Genomic DNA, 20,460 nt, shown 5'->3' with positions numbered 1-20,460 from the left:
TTCTTGCCTGGGGAATCCCCATGAACAGAGGAGCCTGGTGGGCTACAGCCCATGGGGTTGCAAAGAGACAGACACAACTGAAGTGACTTAGCACACATACATGTACCAAAAAAGAACAAAATCACAAAGAAAAGACATACTACTAATAATGAGAGAAGACAGGAGAGGGAGAATAACGCATAGAATGGACAGCACTGAAACTGTTAACACTTTACCTTTGGCTGAGTCACTGTTTCAAGTAGAGTAAGTCCCCTTGCATATTATGTACTGACATCCATAACCTCTATAGTTATGAGCCTTTGCAAAGCAATGAGATTTTCCTTTCCAAAATACATTTTACTAAGGAACCACTTGACCTTCTGATTTTTTGATTAATATTTTTTGATGGAGAGTGCATTCTCTTTTGCAGTCACCACCAGGAAATCCAGAGTCAATCCGTTATTCTCTTTAGTTTTTACTTTAATATTAACAGCACTTCAGCCCCAGTTATTCACCAAATGGCTCTCAATTAATTTTATTGTGATTTGAATTTCTATGTGATATATTGTTCTTATATTTTTAACATGCTGATAGTCCTATTTTAAAAACTGTATAAGAGTTCACTGATACTTCTCTTTGTCCAACTCCTGTCCTCTTTGTCCAGCTCCTCATTTAATTTGGAAAGTATGCTAACCTAAAGAGCTCTTCCACTTTGGAAAAACAGTAACTATTATTAACAGGCAACAGAATCATTAGGCAGGGGAATCATAGAACATATATAAATGAAGTTCTCTAGAGATATTATCAAAGTTTAGTATAGCATACTGGTTAAAACCTTGGAAAGAAGAGCCAGATATCTGGATTCAATCCCAGCTCCTCCATTTAACATCTCAGTTTGGATTAGCTATTATTTCCCCCACTTTTCTGATTAAACATAATGAATAGAAAAGGTAATATCAGTACTAATGTTAAAAGACTGTTGTGAATATTGCAAGCTTTTAACAGCATTGGGAATATAGCAACTTCTTAATACACACTGATCACCATTAGAGAAGACTTGAATCTCAATAAAAAACTAAGAAAACCTCCAGTTTATGTTTATGTTTATGTAACTTTGCACTCAACAATACAGTCATTCATATCAGCTCAAGTCCTACTTGGCTTTCTCATCCATCCTTTATCTCCATCTTTACTAATATACCCTTTAGAATACAATAGGGTTCATTCCAATGTGTGCAATTGTGAAACATAAAATTAAGGCTTCTTGAGCAACTTTTCATTGACTAAGGCATTCACAGGGCTTCCCTCATAATTCAGGTGGTAAAGAATCCGCCTGCAATGCGGGAGACCCCAGTTCAATTCCTGGGTCAGGAAGATCCCCTGGAGAAGGGATAGGCTACTCACTCCAGTATTCTTGGGCTTCCCTTGTGGCTCAGTTGGTAAAGAATCTGCCTGCAATGTGGGAGACCTGGGTTTGATCCCTGGGTTGGGAAGGTCCCCTGGAGAAGGGAAAGGCCACCCACTCCAGTATTCTGGCCTGGAGAATTCCATGTACGATATAGTCCATATAGTTGAGGGTTGCAAAGAGTCAGACGTGACTGAGCGACTTTCACTTCACTTTCAAGGCATTCATACCATATACACAATTTAGTGAATCATACTAGTAAAAGCAGCTCAAAGATGGATGTTTGTAAAGAAACAAGTATCAACTGAGCACCAACTCAATGGCTATGCCAAGTAATTCAAATACAATCATTGAATTTTTCCAAACATATTTTCTTAGGAATTCTTATGCATACTACACAGATAGAGAAGGTGAGGCTTAGGTGGGTTATATCACTAAAACAGGTAGAAAGCAGATTTGCAGACAAATTATCTGAGATTCTATTTCCAAGCTAAATACAGAGTTTATTTTACCTGAACCCAGGTGTGGACACAAGAGATGAGGGTTTTATCCCTGGGTTGGGAGGATTCCCTGGAGTAGGAAATAGCAACCCACTCCAGTATTCTTGCCTGAAAAATTCTATGGACAGAGGATTCTGGTGGGCTACAGTCCACGGGGTAGCAGAGTCAGACGCAACTCAGCACAGATGTGAACACACAATCAAAGTTTACAATCCCTCACTCCAATATCCAATAGCATAAAAATATTTAAAGTGTCTGGAACTTATTAAGTGTGGGCAAATTTTCATTGAAAAACCAACTTCAACCTTGCTAGCTTGGGATCCACAGTAAAAATCAGACAAGCTCACATATCGCTCTTTACGCAGTATTGCTATAAAAGTGAATTCTCATCAAGTTCTGAAATAAACAGTAGAATATAAAAGAGCTCTGCCTCCAGTTTCCAAATAAGATAGTTCTAAAATAATCTGGCTGCCATTTGGGCAAATATATATGTGTGTTTTGTCTTGACAGCCTGTCAACTGGCAGACAGTTCTGGAATATCACATTCATTTCAATGTAATATTGGTAAATTTCTCAATTAGAATTTTATTTTTCACCCTCTGCAACAATGAAATCCCCCAGTCCTTGCTGGCATTCTTCAGGGTGTTCAGGTGCAGGTGTTGGCATTTCTGCAGTAGCAAAGGAAGAAAAATGAAAGAAGGCAGGCAGGGAGGGAAGAGGCAGGCTGGAAGAGAACAGTGGTAATGGGGAGAGAACAGAGATAGGAGCTGACCTTCATCCTGATATTCACCTTCATGAGAAATGAAGGGAATAATTCACACTTGACAATAAAATAGTGTAGCTGCCTCTTCCTCCTTTAACCAGAGAGGCTGGAGTCAAACAGAAACCAGACACCCGATGCATAAAATCGATACAGAGGGAAAGTCCGCAGGTAATATGGGAATGAGATTAATAAAAATAATTTTATAAACCACAACCACCAATTATTGAACACTTCTTTACATTATGGCATGCCTTTACCTTCTATTTTATCATGTGATTCTCAAAAAATGAAAGCAAGATAGAAGTTGTTATCTTTGCATTGTGGCCAAGGGAAATAAGCAACAGTTTCACCTCCTTGAATTTCAAAGTCGAGCAGATAATAAGGGATAGAACCAGGATTCAAAATTTCATCCATTTGGTTTCAAAACCCACTCTTTCAACTGCAGCATATTCCATGTGGTTTTCAGCAGAGATGTAACAAGCTAAGCATTTTTAAAATAACTATGTAAGTTGGTGTAGATTATTTCTTTTATAAAGAAATACTATACTATATTGTACATATAGTATAGTATTGAGCAGTATAAATATAGTATAAATACCATACTCTATTTATAAAGAAATACTATACTATATTGCTATACTCTTATAAAGAAAAATCTTTTAGATAGAGGAATAATGTATAAGTGCACATACACATTGCATTATATAGCTAATAATATCTTTAAATTCCTTTCCTTAGCTGAAACTGACCATGAAGTTTGTAGAAGTTTGTATTTTATTTTTTTCCCTCAGCATATTTATCAGGGGCATGATTCATACACACAGGAATGGGAGCCTCTGACACATCTACAATAAATAGGTATAGACTTGGCCAAAGATGTAGAAATTATAATAATGAAGAAAAAATAGCAGCTTTCTGTTGATCATTTATTAGTAACTAAGATTAAGTATTCTCTATATGGGGCTTCCAGGTGGCCCAGCAGTAAAGAATTAATCTGCCAATCCAGGAGACGTGGGTACTCTCCCTGGATCAGGAAGATGCCCTGGAGAAGGAAATGGCAACCCACTCCAGTATTCTTGCCTGGGAAATCTCATGGGCAGAGGAGCCTAGCAGGCTATAATCCATGGGGTCATAAAGAATTGAACATGACCTAGCAATTAAACAATAACAATTCTGTATGTATTGTAAGTGGTAATAGTCCTTTAAAATCACCTTACACTAACAGAGACAGACTCATAAACTTAGAGATCAAATTTATGGTCGCCAGGGGAATAAACAAGGGATGGAATAGTTTGGGAGTTTGGTGGACAGGTACACACTGCTATATTTAAGATGGATAACCAAGAAGGAACTACTGTACAGCACATGGAATTCTGCTCACTGTTATGTGGCAGCCTGGAGGGGAGGGGAACTTGGGGAGAATGCAAGCCATACTTGCATGTATGGCTGAGTCCCCTTCGCTGTTCCACCTGAAACTATCACAACATTGTCAATCATCTATACCTCAATATACAATAAAAAGGTTTTTTGTAAAGATGGATTAGGCAAGTTCTGTGCCCTAAATAACTTGATGAAATGAGAAGCAAATAAAAAGAAAGAAAAAAATATAGTATTTCTCAGCTCCTGTTTACATGTCAGAATTTTAAAAAGTATGAACATGAAGGTGTTTTTGATTGTCCGTGGGTTCCTTTCTGCTGCAGTAGTGATGGAAGAGAGAGAACGTCCTGCTAGAAATCCCTAGAAGTCTCCCACAAACTTTCCCTAGAAAAAAGTGTCATTTCAGCCTACCATAGAGGAGTGATTTGATTTTGATAAGAAGGAAAAAATATACATAAAAGTAGGATTCTTCACGAAATAGACAAAATAGAGTCTTGGTAGAAGAAATACACTGGTAAGATGTGAACACCTGAAGCCAATTCTGATTTGCTGCTGCAATGGGTGAATCTACCAAAGTTATCATTAGGTTAAAAAATAAGAGATCAAATGAAGCCAAACTATTTACCTAATTGGGGTTTTTGATTTGCATCTCTATTTGTGTGTTTTTTTTTTATCACATTATGTTCACCTACTTCTAATTTATGTGATTTTCCTGCATAGACTACAGGTTGCCTTAAATGTAGTTTGAAACAAACCAGGGTATCCATTCCATCCACTGTATGCTTAGGAACGACTTTGGTGATCTTGGGCCCTGGATCTTGGATTCTGTCTACTGCTTCTGTCAGACAAGGAAGAATTCTAAAATTCCCTTTTATTCTAGCATAAAGTCCCGGGTCAGGAATTCCTGTATCAAGGCCAGAGTTTGGGGATGAAGTGAAGTGAAAGTCACCCAGTCGTCCAACTCTGCAACCCCATGGCCTGTAGCCTGCCAGGCTCCTCTGTCCATGGAGTTCTCCAGGTCAGAATGCTGGAGTGGGTAACTGTTCCCTTCTCCAGGGAATCTTCCCAACCCAGGGATCAAACTCAGGTGTCCCGCATTGCAGGTGGATTCTTCACCATCTGAGCCACCAGGGAAACCTGAGAATACTGGACTGGCTAGTCTATCCCTTCTCCAACAGATCTTCCCAACCGAGGAATCGAACTGTTGTCTCTTGCATTGCAGTCAGATTCTTTACCAGCTGAACTACCAGATAACACTGATTTGGGGATAAATAAGCAAATACAAAAAAAAAAAAAAAAAAGGGAAGAAAAAGGTAGAAAACTGTGTTTTGGAATAAATGTTGTTCTGTGGAGTATAATGAATATTTCAGTGGCTCACAAAAAGTGGGAGTGAGTCATTGGTGATAGCAAGGATTCTTTTAAAAGTTCAGTCTAAGTAAGATGATCACAACACACAAGCCTCTAGTAGCTGATTTCCTAACCCACTCTAGATTCTACCCACCAGCTCAATGCAATATCTGGCTGACTACAGACCTAGACGGTTTTCTATTTCTCTATGTGCTATATCTGCATGTGAATACACACAAACAAATAATTAAACATCAAGCAAATATCAATAGGATTAGTCTGGCATGTTGGAACAAATCTTGATAAATCCGCTTCAGTAACAATACTCGAACTCCAGGTCTATGAGAGGAATACAAATTCAGCCTATTGAAGTACTGTCGTGCAAGGAGAGAGATTTTAATAAAACTGCTTCGTCAGTTCCTATTACTCAGGGACTAAAGCTATTGAGCTGTGGAACTGAGGCCAAAAATGGGGATTTGGAAATGCAAATTAGAGATAAGACGGTAATAAAAGTCTCTTATTCAATCACACACTATCCCTGATGCCAAAAGCTATTTTAAAGATGATTGTTAACAGTTCTGTGAAAAATGGAAGCATACATACCCAAAATGGACATCTCTGGTACGGTGGCATGGTAGGGTCCATTGAGAAACTCTGGGGCATTGTCGTTGATATCTTGGACTTTAATAATAAATTCAGAAGGAGGCTCAAGAGGCTTATTTGTCTCCCAGTCCACTGCTTGAGCTGTTAGGGTGTACTCAGCTTTTTCCTCTCGGTCAAGTCTTTTTATAGCATGGATATCTCCTGTTACATCATTTATTTGAAAGATAGTCCCAGCTCCATCGCCTGACAGGATGTATTTGATTTTTTTGCTCCCAGGATCCAGGTCTGTGTGTAGCTAAAATGAAAGGGGACATTGGTTAGTGATGTGGCAATTTGCCAAGTATGTTTTAACTACCTCATGTTTCAATATAAAGTTGTTTCTTTCTACATTGATTATAACTTCATCAATTTCTGCCAATAGTAGCTGCATAGAGAGTCTGTGCAACCCTCTATATATCAAGTAAAGTAATGAGACTCAAATATATTTGAATGCCTTTAAAATATACTCTGGCCTGTTCAGTATAAATTGATATACATTTACAATGATAAAAAAAATTGAGCAGAAAACATTAAAGTATATGTGTTCCTTCAATTTATTAATATATTTACTTGTTTAGTATGAACTGATGTGCAATTAAAATGATAAAAAGATTGATAAAAATATATAAAAATGTATGCATTCTTTTCAATTTGTCAATACGTTTAAAGACTATTATTATTAGTTATTTTTATGGGCTACTATCTGTGTGCCAAAAACTGTGTAGATCACTTCTCATGTACTAATTCTTTTCATTTTTTCCAAAAGTCATTGAATTAGAATATTCCATATGAAACATGAGAAAAGGGAAGTTTGAGAAGGTATATTGTAACTTCTCCACAGTTTCCGTTTGATAGAAACAAGTGCAGCAGGCCTAAAGTACAATTCAGCTCTGGCTGCTATATTCAAAACACTGACATAATTTTAACAATCTGATGGATATTAAGACCTTATGTTTGTGTAAGTTTTTTGTCCCCTTCGATTTGTATAATTCTTCTAGTCCAGGAACATTATTCCCATTTTGCAAAGATGACTGAGGCCAGATTATGGGAGCACATTTTCCAGAAATGGGACTTCTTTGAGAAATAAAAACTTTGCAGCAGGAATTCAGATCCATCTTCAATCATGGCGACAAGTATTTACTGATCACCTACTCTGCCTAAAACATTTTGGTATGTACTGAGGAAAACAGAACCCCCAAATTTCACAGTTTATTCTCAGGAGGGAAACAAAAGTGTTCTGATATGTGGTGCTGTTTCTTTATACTATACAGACTCCTATTAAAAAAATAAAATAAAACAGGAATATATACTTTTAATTTGCATTTTTAAGAGGAAAATTCATTGGATTATAGTTATAAAATATTGCTTAAATGCACATATTTTCAGTTAAACACAATTATTTAAATGCCAATATAATTAGTTCTTGGGCTTCCCTGGTGACTCAAATGGTAAAGAATCCACCTGCAGTGCAGGAGACCTGGGTTCGATCCCTGGGTTGGGAAGATCCCCTGGAGGAGGGCATGGCAACCCACTCCAGTGTTCTTGCCTGGAGAACCCCCATGGAGAGAGGAGCCTGGTGGGCTACAGTCCATGGAGGTGCAAAGATTCGGACACGACTGAACGACTAAGCACACGTGCATAGTTAATTCTTGCATCATGAGATTTTTAAATATCTGTTCCTTAAAATATATATATGTATATATTGAAGAAAAAAAGTTTTGTGCAAAGAAACTCCTAGAAACTCAAAAGGCATTGCGTTCTCTTGGGATCACTTTTTATTCAGAACAGATTTTATCACTTTCTTTGCCAATTTAAATTTTATTTAGCACCTCAATAAATGAAAAGATTATACAAAAGACATAAAACAGCAACAAAGCATCCAAATGCATCTAGATCTCCTTTTTTACTTCTGAATATTTTAAAAACTTACAGCATAAGATTACATCAAATATTTATTGAACCTCAAATTGTATCCATTTCATTTATTGTACTAAATTTATTAACAAGAGGAAATATTGAAATGCCACTTTATCTTAATGAATGTGGGAATATAATTCATTAATGTGCTATTAATCCTAATTTATGATCATTTTAATTTATGTGCATTTTAATATTCTATTAGCATTTTTATTAAAAAAGAAAAATTTGAATAAAGTATGATTCATGGATGTTCCCATTCATATACATGCATTCCTGAGACTCAGAATGTATTCACATGTGTCACTCTTGCCCATCACAGTTTTGCTATCAAAAATTAAGTCATTCAAAATACTGGTATTATTTATGTTAGAACTTATTTGTGCCATATTTTCCATACATTTATCAACATCCTCTCATTAGTAAATCATATCATATTCTTAGATTTTGGTGGTCTTTTGTATTTAGGGAGAAGGGAACAGCATAGGTTTTGAAAAAACAATAAGCTAAGACTCAGATCTCTCTAACTATGTGAACTGAAGAGATTAACACATTTGTTTGAGCTTCAGTTACTTTGCCTCTAGTATGGAGATAAGACACCTATTTTGCAGAATTGGTTTTATAATCTGAGATGATCTATTTGAAAAACAGAAAAATTAAATGTTAACTGTACAACAACTGAAGCTGTTTCTACTTCATAACATCCTCAACTATATACAACTATCTGAAAACACTATAATAAAGCCTAACTGCAAGCTGAGTGAAAAGTTCCCAAAATTCCATCCTGAAAAAATGGAAAGAAAAGCTCTTAGCAAACACTGTGTACTTCCTCTTTCTTCTGGAAAATTATTTTTAGCAAATCTCAGCAAAATCCAGAGCCCTCATGGTCTTAAAAGGCAGAATATTGTGTTTCCATATTCATTCCTTTCATCCTGTTATTAACATTGGCACACACACTCGCACATGGCCCATTGAAGTAACCAACTTGACATTACAAATAAAGACCTGTGGGTGTGTAAGAATAGCAATTTACAGGGAGCAAATGTTCATAAGACTCCACATCTGGTCCTGAGGAATCAGAATACATGCTAATAAGCTGCTGCTGTCTCCGTTGGTCTCCATGTGTCTGTTTAAACCTGCTCACTTCAATGTATCAAGACTATTCTGTCAACCCACCCCAGGACCTTCTCTGTGAGATCATGATGCCAAAGACATCCCAAATGCACCACATTTTCACACACCGTGCATCATCTGGAAGTGTGAGGACCATCTCTCCCAAGAACTGCTTCTGCTAATTATACCAGGATAAGGGCCACATGCAGATTGGCTGGAGTGGTAAGATGTTGGCCTGGCTGTGGTACAAAGACCTCACCCAGTCATTGGTTAATTATGCACCAAACATGATTATAAGCAACACAGACATGGTCTCTGCCTTCAAAAACCCACAGCTTTGTGGGGGATAACCCAAACAGAAAACATTTGTTATTGTTACTGTCACTATTACTGTCACACGTACTGACCACTTATTATCTGGTAAACATTTTGCATCTACATATGTAATACTATTCTCACAGCCAACCAGAGACCATTTCTGTATTTCAACAATGAAATGACTGAAATTCAGAGATTTTTAGTGGACTTTTCCATAGAATTCACTATCAGCAAGTGGCAATCTTAATAGGGTTTAAAGTAAATTTCCTGGATTCAAATACATGCTCCAAGGCTCTGATACAGAAGGAAATCTGGGGTGGTGGGGGGAGGTGGGGATGGAGTGCCTGTGTTAAATTTATTTAACTCACAAAGTGAAGCGTGGGGAACAGCAAAGGCCACTACAGAAAAGTAATGATTGGGCTTCCCTGGTGTCTCAATGATAAGGAATCCACCTGCCAAGGCAGGAGTCACGGGTTCCCAGGCTGCTGAGCAACTAAGCCCATGGGCCACAAGTACTGAGCCTGTGCTCGAGAGCCCACAGCCACGACAGCTGAGCCCACGAGTCTCAACTCCCGAAGCCCGCACACCCTCCAGCCTGGGCTCCACACGAGAAGCCTCCACAAAGAGAAGCCCGAGGACCAGAGCTAGAGAGCAGTTCTCACTCACCGCAACTAGAGAAAAGTCTATGCAGCACTGAAGACTCAGCCCAGCCAAAAATAAATCAATGAAATTATTGTTTTAGGCTTCCCTGATAGGTCAGTTGGTAAAGAATCCACCTCCAATGCAGGAGACCCCGGTTCGATTCCTGGGTCAGGAAGATCCCCTGGAGAAGGGAAAGGTTACCCACTCCAGTATTCTGGCCTGGAGAATATTATTTTTAAAAAGTAATGATTAAAGTTTCATATCACAAAGCGGGAGGGGATACTCTCCAAGCACAGGTGAATGTATAGGTGAAGATCCACAGATAAGAGACAGCATACTGACTGAGATAAGCTAGAGATGATTTAACAGTCTGTGTACGGACTTTAGGAAAAAGAGAGGTGACAAGAAATAAGGATAGAAAGCCAGGGAGGGGTCAGATTATGTAGAGTTTCGAGAGCAAACTATAGAGTTCAGATCTGACTTTATAAAGACAACAACAGTCCATATTCACACACTTTCAGTAAGATGCCTGGCATCATAATAGTTTTGTGTCAGTAAGTCACAGTGGTAGGCATGCACCCGTTAGCAAAAGTCTTAGAAGCAAAGGGAAAGAGGAAGTCAGAGGAAAACTTAGACATCAATTTGCAAAGCTACCTCAATTTGGGACTCCAAGTTCAGCCCAGCACCCATGATCTGTGTCACCTACAACCAGATGAACCCCTGTGGTCCCTCCCTGCAGCCTGGGCGAGGAGCACAAGTGTCGGGTTTACAGCGAGCAATCCTGGTCACTCACTGGTCATTCATGTTACGTCGTCGATTTCAGGGATCATAACAGGACTACAACTTAACTGAGCTGAATTGTGAGCATCGATGTAATTACACGCGCCCTATCTTTCATATGTTTGCATAATACCCCCTAATTACAAGTTTAAACTTTAAAAGCCACGGGAAGAAACATTTGCCTTTCCACTTTCCTTTGCATTCCCACTGCCTAGTAAGGTGCCTGTCATGCTGCTGGGGTTCAGAAAGTATTTGTGGAGTAAGGTGAATGGAAAGGAAGGGAAGGAAAGAACTCAGTTTATAAAGGTCTCAGTTTATTTTCAAAATAGTAATTTAAAGAAGAGTGAAGAAATTTAGCAATGTGAGGTCTAGTGAGCTGAAACCTTATCTACTCTAAACATAAAACCCTTGAGTTCCCTCAATTCTGCATTCAATTTTAGCAGAACTTCTAAGACATAGCAGAAGGAACATCAAGGGAAGGATGAGTGGATGGATGATAATGAATGAATATGCCTGATATTCACAGAGCACTGTCCTCAGAAAAGAGTCCCTCCCACCCTATCCTTCAGTGTCACCCATCTCTCTTTTTTAAATTAGATACATATAACTTTTTATTTAAAATAAAATATTGCATTCATTTTTAAAATTTCAGTCTGCAGTGAGATTAGTCAAAACTAATACAAGCACTGGCTAATCCCTGTTTAATTGTACTACAGTTTGTATTTTACTCTTCTAAGTTTCTATATTGAGCCTAAATTGTCCTTATAATAAGAGAAGAAAGTAGCTAAATCTAACATCTAGTGATTTCAGCCAACTTATTATGAAAGGCTAAACTACTTTGAATTTGTGCCACTTTCTGCTTATTGAGGCTAGAAGAAAATAACCTTTTTGCTTTTCTAAATGTTCAATTTATTTCTGAATTTAAAGTTAGTAAATCTACCCTCAAAGATCAGATGACTGAAGATAGCTCTGTGGCTGTCAAAAAAATAAAAGTACAAACTACTTTTCCACCTTCTTCTGCAGAATTCCTGAGGACACTGAAGTACTTCTAGTATCAATACAGTAGAACCAGGAGAAGATACAGTCTCCGCTGAGCACCTATCTTAATACCAAAGAATGACTTAATTACCATGCTCGCCCACCTCTTCCTGGAGAGTGAGTGATGTGGAATAGGAACAATGGGGGATATCAGTTCCTCATGAACGTCTGTAGCTCTGACGTCGGAACTTACTTTGAAGTTCCACTCGATCCAAAAGGACATCCTAGGAGAGTTTCTCAAGTTTCCTGTCTTCCTCTAGAGTTACTGGGAGAGAGTCAACATCTTTGGAAACCAAAGGGGTTAACAAGCATCACTACAACATGAATCTCTCTCACTTATTGATTCCTGGTTTTCATCAATCTAATCTCCCTTGGAGAGGACAGCAAGCTTAGCACACTTAAATAAAGTTACATCTTACACTATATTCTCAGTATCTAGTAGGTGTCCGTCAGGGAGACACAGGTGCTTCAGGCTAACGATCTATATCAGTGAATGGATGGATAATCTAATCCTTAAATGGTAACCAATTAATATCAAAGGTGGGACCAGAAACATAACAGAGTATACATTTTTGACCAAAATGATAAGGATGCAGGGCCTCACTCTAAATCAGGCACACATTTAGGCTGCTAGGGGAGTGAAAGGGCAGATAACGAGAAAGAGCAAATTGGCATAGGAAAACAATACATTCCTGTTTCTGAACTGCTCCCCCACCAGAAGGACCATAAGTTTGGCTTGAAGTCTACTTATTTTAACCTGTAGTTCAGCCTTCTTGCACACAATAGAACATCTCACAAAAAATGCTGACCCAACATGAAACAGTCCATTCAAGAACGAGTTTGGTTCCATCATCATATTCAAGTAGAACTAGACAACCGTGGGTTCTTGATGCTTCAGAGCTAAATTAAGCATAATACGATAGTGGGAGATGGAGTAGGAGGAGGGAGATTGGACCGCATTGCTTGTAAGATGCCTTTATATGCTGAAATGTCATACCACTTCAGTAAATCTAAATAATTATTTCATCTAGTCACGCCACCTTATATTCCATTTATTTTATTGAAGTATAGTTGATTTGCAATGTGGGGTTAATTTCTGCTGTATATCAAAGTGACTCATATAGATAGACTGATATACTTTTTTCATATTCCATTTCATTATGGTTTATCACAGGATATTGGATACAATTCCCTGTGCTATGCAGTAGGACCTTGTTGTTTACACATTCTATATATAACACTTTTCCTCGCTAAGCCCAAACTCCCAATCCTTCCCTCACCTGCTTCCCCTCCCCTTGGCAAACACAAGTCTGTTCTCTATTTCTGAGTCACATCATTCTTAACAATTTGCAGAAACAAATTATACAACTACAGCTAAGTAATAGACATAAGAACACCTCAGCATGTTAGTAAAATTGAATTGGGAATATGCACTTACGCTTGTGATCATACACTCTGAAGAAATAATTCAGTGAAATGATAACAGTCCTTCATTCTTATACAAACCAAATTACCCTGAAATTTGTCTTACGGGGTGAAAGGGTGAAGAAGACACGATCACCAATTAAAAGACTAGAACAAAGCATCTTACCCTGGAGGTGACCTTCTACGTTGACAAACCTTCTACGCTGACAAACCTTCTACGTTGACTGAACATCTTAACCTGACCAAGGGGAGCAATGCCCAGAGAAATAGAAAATTGGAAGCAAGTCTGAGTGAACTGCTGCTTCTGGCTGCAGGAATCCGAAATTACAGTCAGAATTAGGAATGTGATACTTGTGCTACTGTTTAAAATAGTAAGCGCCACAAAGACAGGGCCTCCAGATATGTTATTCAACAATCTTCTCAACAACAAGCATAGTAGTTGGTTCATAGCAGATGCTCAGTAAAGTCTAATGGCTGTTGTGTCTATAGAGGATCTATCATAATGTCCTGCACCTTGTCAGTGATTTTACAAGGATGAGAGGCACAGGTTCTGTAAATATATGGACTTTCTCAAGCTCACATAATTAACAAATAACTAGATATAACTGAGTAAATCAGATTTCAGAGCCTATACATTTTAGCATCATTCCAGAGAAACCCCCAGGACTGCATACCTAGTTAGCCTGGGGACCTCCCAGTTCACTATATGAGGAGATGGACTGGAGCAGCCTCCCTAGTCTGTTCCTAAACGGCAATAGGCATTTCTTAAAGACATTCAGAAGCCATGGTATGAAGCCATAAGTACAGTTTGTCATATAAAAGCTTGAAATAGAGCAAAGACAGAAATAGAAAGGCGGTATGCTCAACTAATAGGAATGCAAACAGAGAATATTGACAAGAAGAGGCTGGCAGGCTGTTTACCAAGAGACTTTGCAAGCCAACACTCATGACCTTGGCAAATTTGCTACTTTCTTCAGTCTGGACCACAGCTTTATGGGTTTGGAAACATGACATGCAAGCTTACAGCAAATCCACCTCTCTTAGCCAGACTCCAATAAAGAAATTTCCCGTTTAATTTTTTTTAAAAAAGGAATGTTTTGGTGATAAATAGCATTTCAACTATCTGAGCGATCATGATAAGCAAAATTTCTCTTTTATAAAGACCCACACACAAGTGAAGCCAAATTATCCTTGTTGATAGGATTCAGAGAAAGGAGATGGATCCATTCCATAATGATGTCATAGGAAAAATAACATAAGTGTGCCTATCCTACCGAAATGACCTTAAACATGCTCTGAGAATGCTTAAATTCTGTATTCTCAGATTTCTTTTTCTTTTCCTTAAGTACTGAGATCAAGACTCCAATATTTAAGCAACTATAGGGGCATAAAAGACAGTGAACTCCTTTCAACCGGACATATCACTAGCAGGACTGATGCTCAAGTTGAAGTTCCAATACTTCCGCCACCTGATGCAAGAAGCCGACTCTTTGGGAGAGACCCTGATGCTCGGAAAGAGTGAGGGTGGGGGGAGAATAGGGCAACAGAGGATGAGATGGTTGGATGGCATCACCGATTCAATACACATGTTTGAACAAACTCCAGGAGATGGTGAAGGACAGGGAAGCCTGGCATCATGCTGCAGTCCATGGAGTCACAAGGAGTTGGACACAACTTAGCAACTGAACAGTAATACTTTCTTATCATATGTATGTTGATAACATACTGGCTAATATATTAAGTCTTACAGGGTTGGAAGTCAATATGTTTCTCTAAGGCAATCAAAGATGCATAAAGTTGTAATTGATATTATGGGAACCAGAATGAAATCCTGATAAGAAATAGAACAAACAGGAATACACTGAGGGATTTGCTTAATCTCCCCAGAATTCAGTGTCCTTGTTTGTAAAGTGTTTTAATAACAGTTTTAACACCCTACCATTACAAAACCTATAGGATTTTTGTAATGCTTAAAATGTGCCAATAGATGATCGGTAAAGCACATTATCTTCTAGGAGCTAAAACATTCAAACAAAACTGCATATAGGGTGGATTCTTGTGTAGACCGAATCTTGGAATCACAATGATAGATTCTGCCAAAACCGGAACTTCTTTCCAAGAAAAATGCACCTAACAATATACTGTGGGTCAGAATTCAACATGCAGCATTACTTTGTAGTAAATACAAGAATGTTACTTCTTGACTAAAATGCTCTTTGTACAAAGTAGCTTAAACTCTTACATTGGACATCCTTATATTGGGACTATAATGACGTATTTGGTACTTATTCACCTGTTTAGGAAGTACACACAGTAGATGTATTTGGAAGCTTTTACTCTTTTTTCAGCTTTAGTAATGTGTATTTCACAAATAAAACTGTAAGGTTTTTAAAGCGTACTTCATTTTTATTTCTTGTTATTCAAAAACTGTAAGCCTAGAAGTAAAAGGGGGTGGTCAATGTGCATTGTGTCACTGAAAAATTCTTGTGTGTGTCACAGTGTGGGTGGATAATAATTGTGGGCCTATTACTAAGAAGAGATTTAGGTGAATGGATCAAGGAGTGGATGGATGGATGAAGACATTGGTCACTCACAGAATTAAGCGAAGGAAAATGGATGGATGGATGGTTTTATTGGGGAATGCATGCATAAAAATAATAAATAGAGGGATGGCTGAGTAAGAGTCTCAGTCCCATTTTTCCATTTAGGTTCAAAAGCGCATTAAATTCTATGAATTGACACATGAATGAACAAATGGACATATTGGTGAGTAGGTGGGGGAAGGACCACAGGGTTTCTCACTAAAAAGACTGATTTGGGAAAACATAAATTATTCTCTCTCAGAGTCCTACTCCTGGTCTTATATTAAAGCAGACATAGTACCTGGGAGTTCAGCTATAAATTATAAGAGATTCTCATACAAAGATCCTTGGAGCATGTTTAGTTTTCAACTCAACCATCACTCTCCACAAATCTCTTGAAAAATTTTCTATCTCTCTTTCTATATATATAGATAGATAGATCAATAGATCTAGATAGATAGATCAATATATATCCTATATATAGGATATATCTATATATATAGATAGATATTGATATGAGAGGAGGAAATTTTGTTCAAAATAAATAGACAATGTGATAATATACAATGTAAGCAAGGTGAACAGGACTAAAAGGAGACAACTAAGATTATTAGCCAAACAAAAGAAGTAGATTTTAAATGGATGTGGCTATTTAAAACATGTGTTCAGGATATTATTAATACTCAAAGGTCAATTTAGATTGAAACCTTCAGTTCAGTTCAGTTTAGTTCAGTTGCTCAGTCGTCTCCAGCTCTTTGTGACCCCATGGACTGCAGCATGCCAGGCTTCCCTGCCCATCACCAACTCCCAGAGTTTACTCAAACTCATGGACATGGAGTCAGTAATGCCATCCAAGCATCTCATCCTCTGTTCTCCCCTTCTCATCCCACCTTCAAACTTTCCCAGCATCAGGGTCTTTTCAAATGAGTCAGCTCTTCACAGCAGGTGGCCAAAGTATTGGAGTTTCAGCTTCAGCATCAGTCCTTCCAATGAATATTCAGGACTTATTTCCTTTAGGGTGGACTGGTTGGATCTCCTTGCAGTCCAAGGGATTCTCACGAGTCTTCTCCAACAACACAGTTCAAAAGCATCAATTCTTTGGTGCTCAGCTTTCTCAGTACTCTTGCCTGGAAAATCCCATGGACGGAGAAGCCTGGTGCAGGCTACAGTCCATGGGGTCGCAAAGAGTCACACGACTGAGCGACTTCACTTTCACTTTCTTTATAGTCCAGCTCTCACATCCATACATGACCACTGGAAAAACCATATGGTTTGACTAGACAGACCTTTGCTGGCAAAGTAATATCTCTATTTTTTAATATGCTGTTTAGGTTGGTCATAACTTTTCTTCCAAGGAGTAAGCGTCTTTTAATTTCATGGCTGCAGTCACCATTTGCAGTGATTTTGGAGCCCCAAAAAATAAAGTCTGTCACTGTTCCCACTGTTTCCCCATCTATTTGCCATGAAGTGGTGGGACCAGTATAACCTTCAGTTATACTGTGGAAAAAGGAGAAAACATTTAAGAAGGCTGTGTCAGTGTCCTCTATGTTTGAAAAGAGCTTGATTAACCAGAGTCCCAATAGGAGTTGAAAATGTGAGACAAATTTCTGATGTGGTAATCACAATTACTTGCTAAATAGGATGCATCTTGTTATCCAAAAACTTGACAAGATCACAGTGGGAAAGAACACAGTGGATAACCAAATGACAGTCATCTATTCTCTCTGAAATTCTCTCTTTATAAAGGGACTGCGAGGTAATCAAAATGCCATGAACTTGGAAGAACATTGAAGTTAAAGTTAAAAACAAAATAACATAAACCTGGGATTTAGTTTGGTCTATAGAATAGGGTATGACACTGGCAAATCACTTTTTTATGTGATCAAAAACCCTGACAAGGGTGGTCCAGTGGTTAAGACTTCATGCTTCCAATTCAGGGGACCCTGGTTCAATCCCTGGTTGGGGAACTAAGATCCTACAGGCCATGTGGCATGGCCAAGAAAATCCCCAAAACCCAAATTTTAAAGCCTGACAATAACTGAGCTGTGTCACCCACTCCTACCTTTTGAGCACTGTAAACCATCTCATTCACAACCTCATTAAGAAAGAAGAGAGTCATGACCAAAGCACGGATTTAACAGAAATAATCACATTTGCAAGTCAGACAACTCAATGGGTAGATGAATGGATTATTGCTGTGTGGGTGGACTAATGGACAAGTGTGCTGATAAAAAATTAAGAGGACGAGGAAGGGCAGGTAAACGGTTTTATCAGAGAATGCATGGGGCCACAAAGAAGTGGATGAGAGGATGGCTAAATAAATAGATTCACAAACACCCTTCCTTTTTGAAAAATGACAATCAGAAAACCTGATTTGAATTAAAACTGGTAGATATGATTTCAGAAAAATCACTTTCAATTTCCCTATTTTAGTTTCTTTTTATTAAAATGATTCTAACAAGGCCATTAGCACTATTATAAAAACATTTACCTGACTGTTATAAGGAGAGTATGTATGTAAAAGTTGTTCTTAATTATTTTAACTCTACTCCCCCAAGCATCATCCCTATAGTATTCCTATAGTGGTGGGGGGGGGGCGGGGCTTCCCTGGGGCTCAGTTGGTACCTGCAATGCAGAAGACTGTCTGCAATGCAAAAGACCCATGTTCCATCCCTGGGTTGGAGAGATCCCCTGGAAAAGGAAATGGCAACCTACTCCAGTATTCTTGCTTGGGAAATCTCAACAGAGGAGCCTGGAGGGCTATAGTCCATGGAGTTGCAAAATTGGACACGACAGTGACTAACGACCATAATGATGTGGAAATGGAACCTAATATAACATCACTTATGGAATTAGATGCTAATATAGCCTTCAACGCTATAAATATGTGTGTGCTTAAGAGTGAGTGTGTGTGTGCGTGTGTGTGTGTGTGTGTGTGTGTGTGTGTGTGACGGTATGTATGTATCTGTCCCCTCCATCTCCATTCTGTCAACGAAGCCTAGAAGTTAGTTGAAAAAATTCCTAATGTCAACAACAACCTGAAAACCAAAAATGCCCTTACTTTTCACACTATAAATAGATCTGTTGGAAATTCATAAATCCCCAGCAATAATACTGATATGATTGGTATTTTTTATGAAAATGAAGTTTTTTCATTCTTAAACAAAAATACAAATAATTTTTTCAGGTCCTCTGTTAGAAGGTCAATAGTTTCTTCTTCAAAATTAATATGTTGAAGTTCTAACCCCCAATACTTCAGAATGTGACGATATCATATATATATTTATAGATATAGGTTGCCATTTCCTTCTTCAGGGGATCTTCCCAACCCAGGGATCAAACCTGGGTCTCCTGCATTGCAGGCAGCACGTAGATCCATATACATTCATATATATGTGCATATATAATATATATATATATATCATATATATAAAATAACTGAATCATTGTGTTGTACACCTGAAAATAACATATGTTAAATCACCATACTTTAATAAAAATTGAAAAAGAAAAGCATGTGATTATATCTGGCGATAGAGCCATTAAAGAGTATGTTTAAGTTAAAATGAGATCATTAAGATGGGTCTTAATTCAATCTGACTTGTGTCCTTATAAGAAGAGGAAGCTTAGACACGCAGAGAGATACCAGGGGCACAGGCACAGAGGAAAGACCATGTGGAGAAGGTACGTGAAAGGGCAGCCGGAGGGCAGTCGCCTGCAAGCCAGAGAGAGATCCAGGGAGACACCCAACCTGCTGACACCCGGACTTTGGGCCTCCAGAACTGTGAGAAAAGAAACTTCTGTTGCTTTAAGCTACTCTGTCTTCTACTTGTTATTATGCCAGCTCCAGCAAACTAACATATCCTCCCAAAGCACACCAGCTACTTATCAATGAATACCTTACTCATGCAAAATGGTGGCTGCAACTTACAATGATGCTACTGATGTGTTACAGTTCTAAGTGCTGTAGACTGATAAATAGCCCCCAAAGATAGCCATGTCCTCACTACTAGAACCTATAAATATGTGACTTTACCTGTCAAAAGGGCCTTTATGTATGTGACTAATTTAAGGACCCTGAAATGGGTACATTATTCTGGGTTATCCAGGTGAGCCCAATCTAATTATATGTATCCTTTAAGAAACTTTTCTGTCTGTGGTCAGAGGGAAATATGATTACAGAATAATGGCCAGACAGATTCAAGTCTGCTCACTTTGAAGATGTAAGAGAGGGCCGAAAACCAGGAAATGAGTAGCCTCTAGACTGAAAAGGTTTAAAAAGAAATAACAGATTCTCCATGGAGGCTCCAGAAAAGAACATATGCAGATGCCTTATCTTAGCCTGGAGAGACCTATGTTGATTTCTGACCTACATAATTATAAGATAATACATCCATGTCATGTTAAGCCACTATGTTTGTGGTAATTTGTCACAGCAACCACAGAAAACTAATGTAATACTTCCAATCAGTACAATTATAGAATTGTTGAAATGCTGTTGAGTTTATATATCACATATCTGGTGTCTGTGGGTAAACCTTGTACTCTTTCTAACTGCACCTTCCTTCACTTATAAAAAGTATAAAATGACTTCTCAGATGTTGTGTAGCTCAAACACCCTGTGCTTATTTA

At 38.3% G+C, this 20,460-nt stretch overlaps 1 protein-coding gene across 1 annotated transcript in view; it reads right to left on the bottom strand.

Annotated features, from left to right (window-relative positions):
* Window positions 1-20,460, bottom strand: part of CDH8 (cadherin 8) — a 390,162-nt gene that overhangs the window by 246,087 nt on the left and 123,615 nt on the right. The window contains exon 3 of the mRNA XM_020902626.2: window positions 5,975-6,269. Coding sequence (XP_020758285.1) covers window positions 5,975-6,269 — 295 coding nt within the window. The remainder of the gene's footprint in view (window positions 1-5,974; window positions 6,270-20,460) is intronic.

The sequence above is a fragment of the Odocoileus virginianus genome, chromosome 20, assembly GCF_023699985.2.
Source record: "Odocoileus virginianus isolate 20LAN1187 ecotype Illinois chromosome 20, Ovbor_1.2, whole genome shotgun sequence".
NCBI classification, from domain to species: Eukaryota; Metazoa; Chordata; class Mammalia; order Artiodactyla; family Cervidae; genus Odocoileus; species Odocoileus virginianus.
The sequence above is the reverse complement of the archived record's forward strand: the minus strand, read 5'-3'. Positions and strand labels throughout refer to the sequence as shown.